Below are 2,500 nucleotides of genomic sequence, written 5' to 3' on the forward strand. Positions count from 1 at the left end.
TTCAAACCAGAGACTGTTATCCATAAATTGAATTACAATTCATAATGGTCTTGATTAATCCCAGGAGAACGGGACTTGGAGGAGGAGGAGGAGGAGGAGGAGGAGGAGGAGGAGGAGGAGGAGGAGGAGGAGGAGGAGGCGCAGCATGTTAATGAGGTAAGAGAAGGATTAAAATTCCATTGTGTAAATAAGGATACGATGGGTACGCACGAGAGAGAGAGAGAGAGAGAGAGAGAAATTCACGACCTACCTGAGGGAGGAGGAACGACGACCAGAGAGACCCCTGCCGGGGGCGGCTGCTTCTGGAGGGCCAAGTGGGCGGCTCTCTTGGCCACGCCCACATCAATGCACCCACTCCGCCCACTCACGCTGGTGTCCACGCTCCACGGCAGGAGCTGAGCCTCGACGGTGATGTGGGAGGTAATCTTGAGGCCATCCTCGTCGAGGTTGACCTCGCCGGAGGCCGGAGACGTCAAGAGGTCGAGGGTGTACTGGACGTTGGACCGAGGGTGAGGCAGAGAGGAAGGGGGTGGGGGACTGTGAGAGTGATGGGCGGTCAAGGAAGTGCCATGGGCGCCGTGAGCTACGGGCGTGGTGGACCTGTTGGCGTGGAAGGGGTGATTCTTGGGTTGTGGGCGCGGGCGAGGGGTAGATGATGATGTGGGGGGCGTTCGGCTGAGGCTGACATTGGAGTGGCGGAAATGTGGGCGTCTGGGAAGGTTAGGAGCGGGCGCGTTAGACACACAAGAGAAGAGGAGAAGGAGAAAGACGATTCCCGCCCACCCCCGCCCGATTCCCATACTAGAGGGATGGGCAGGAGGTTATACGGCCTCTCAAGTCACTCCAAGTGTGGGCGGCGGTGGGGCGGCACCGGCAGCGTGTGGCGGGCGGGCGGATTTGGGCGGTGGTGGTGAGGGCGGCGCCCACCTGCCGAGGATAATCTCACACGTAAGATCATGTTCTCCTTCCGAGAGCAATAACTATTATTATTATTTATTTTCTTATTCCATTTAATCACACAAAATCAAACACTGAATTGGATGGATATATCAAGACTACGATATTCTTTTCTTTTCTTATTTCACACGAAGTCTTTGCTAACTTTTCTATTTTTTTATTCACTTTTCATTTTTCTTAAATATAAATTTCACATCACTGAAAAGAAATAACATGTTTATTGTCGATTTCTATTTAAAGATAGACGATAAAGCGGAAAAAGGATTATTGCAGTGACTCTTGTTGATCTCTTGAAACAGTGAAGGAAATGTTTATACTAAATAGTGTATATATATATATATATATATATATATATATATATATATATATATATATATATATATATATATATATATATATATATATAGGTGTCCAGAAGGAGTCCATGATACCAGATTTAAGGGCAAGTTTATTACATATGATACGTTTCGCACAACTGTGTGCATCATCAGTCTGTGAATAAAATACAAAGACATATTATAAACAATCACATAAGTTAAAAGGAATTCACAATTTTAAAAACTAAAGTCTAAGAAAGATTAAAAAGAGCAGTAAATAAAAAGAGAGACTACTAAAAACACCAACCGTCCATGATCAGAGGTGAAGATGGAATGAGTTACAGCTGGCAGAGAGAAGCGACGACAACTATGCCAGCTGTAACTCATTCCATCTTCACCTCTGATCATGGACGGTTGGTGTTTTTAGTAGTCTCTCTTTTTATTTACTGCTCTTTTTAATCTTTTTTAGACTTTATTTTAAAAATTGTGAATTCCTTTTAACTTTGTGATTGTTATAATATGTCTTTGTATTTTATTCACAGACTGATGATGCACACAGTTGTGCGAAACGTATCATATGTAATAAACTTGGCCCTTAAATCTGGTATCATGGACTCCTTCTGGACACCTATAATTGAATGCTGAAGTACTATATATATATATATATATATATATATATATTATATATATATATATATATATACACATGTCAATACGTACATAAATATGAGTACATATAATATATATATATATAATATATATATATATATATATATATATATATATATATCACAACTCAAACGTTCGTTATAATTAATCTTTAAAAACACAATAAACAGAAAAAATAGATCAATTCGAATAAAAATATGCCTTTCAAAATAAAAACCATGTATAAGAAATTTTACAATATACAATATACATTTTCTCAAATGTTCATACCAATAACTCTGGAAATACAATTCACACATAAGAAATAAACTATTAAGAATTAAAATAAAATTATCAAAATAAAAGTAATTATTGATAAAAGATAAAAAAAAAACATTGAAAACGAAAAGAAATGTTACAATACAAAATACAATTATTCTCAATTGTTCACAATAATCAAAGTTGAAGTACGACACATACATAAGATATAAACTATTAAGAATAAAAATACAAGTATTAAATTGAAATCAACCATATAAAAACATAAAATAGGAAACACACAAAACGAGAAACCATCT

The 2,500-nt window shown here is 38.2% G+C and overlaps 1 protein-coding gene across 1 annotated transcript in view; it reads right to left on the reverse strand.

Annotated features, from left to right (window-relative positions):
• The window catches only part of LOC135225384 (uncharacterized), a 61,159-nt gene that overhangs the window by 11,738 nt on the left and 46,921 nt on the right, over positions 1-2,500 (reverse strand). The window contains exon 2 of the mRNA XM_064264717.1: positions 251-1,155. Within this exon, the coding sequence (XP_064120787.1) occupies positions 251-800 (550 nt within the window). The 5' untranslated portion in view covers positions 801-1,155. The remainder of the gene's footprint in view (positions 1-250; positions 1,156-2,500) is intronic.

Source organism: Macrobrachium nipponense, chromosome 13 (genome assembly GCF_015104395.2).
Source record: "Macrobrachium nipponense isolate FS-2020 chromosome 13, ASM1510439v2, whole genome shotgun sequence".
Lineage (NCBI taxonomy): Eukaryota > Metazoa > Arthropoda > Malacostraca > Decapoda > Palaemonidae > Macrobrachium > Macrobrachium nipponense.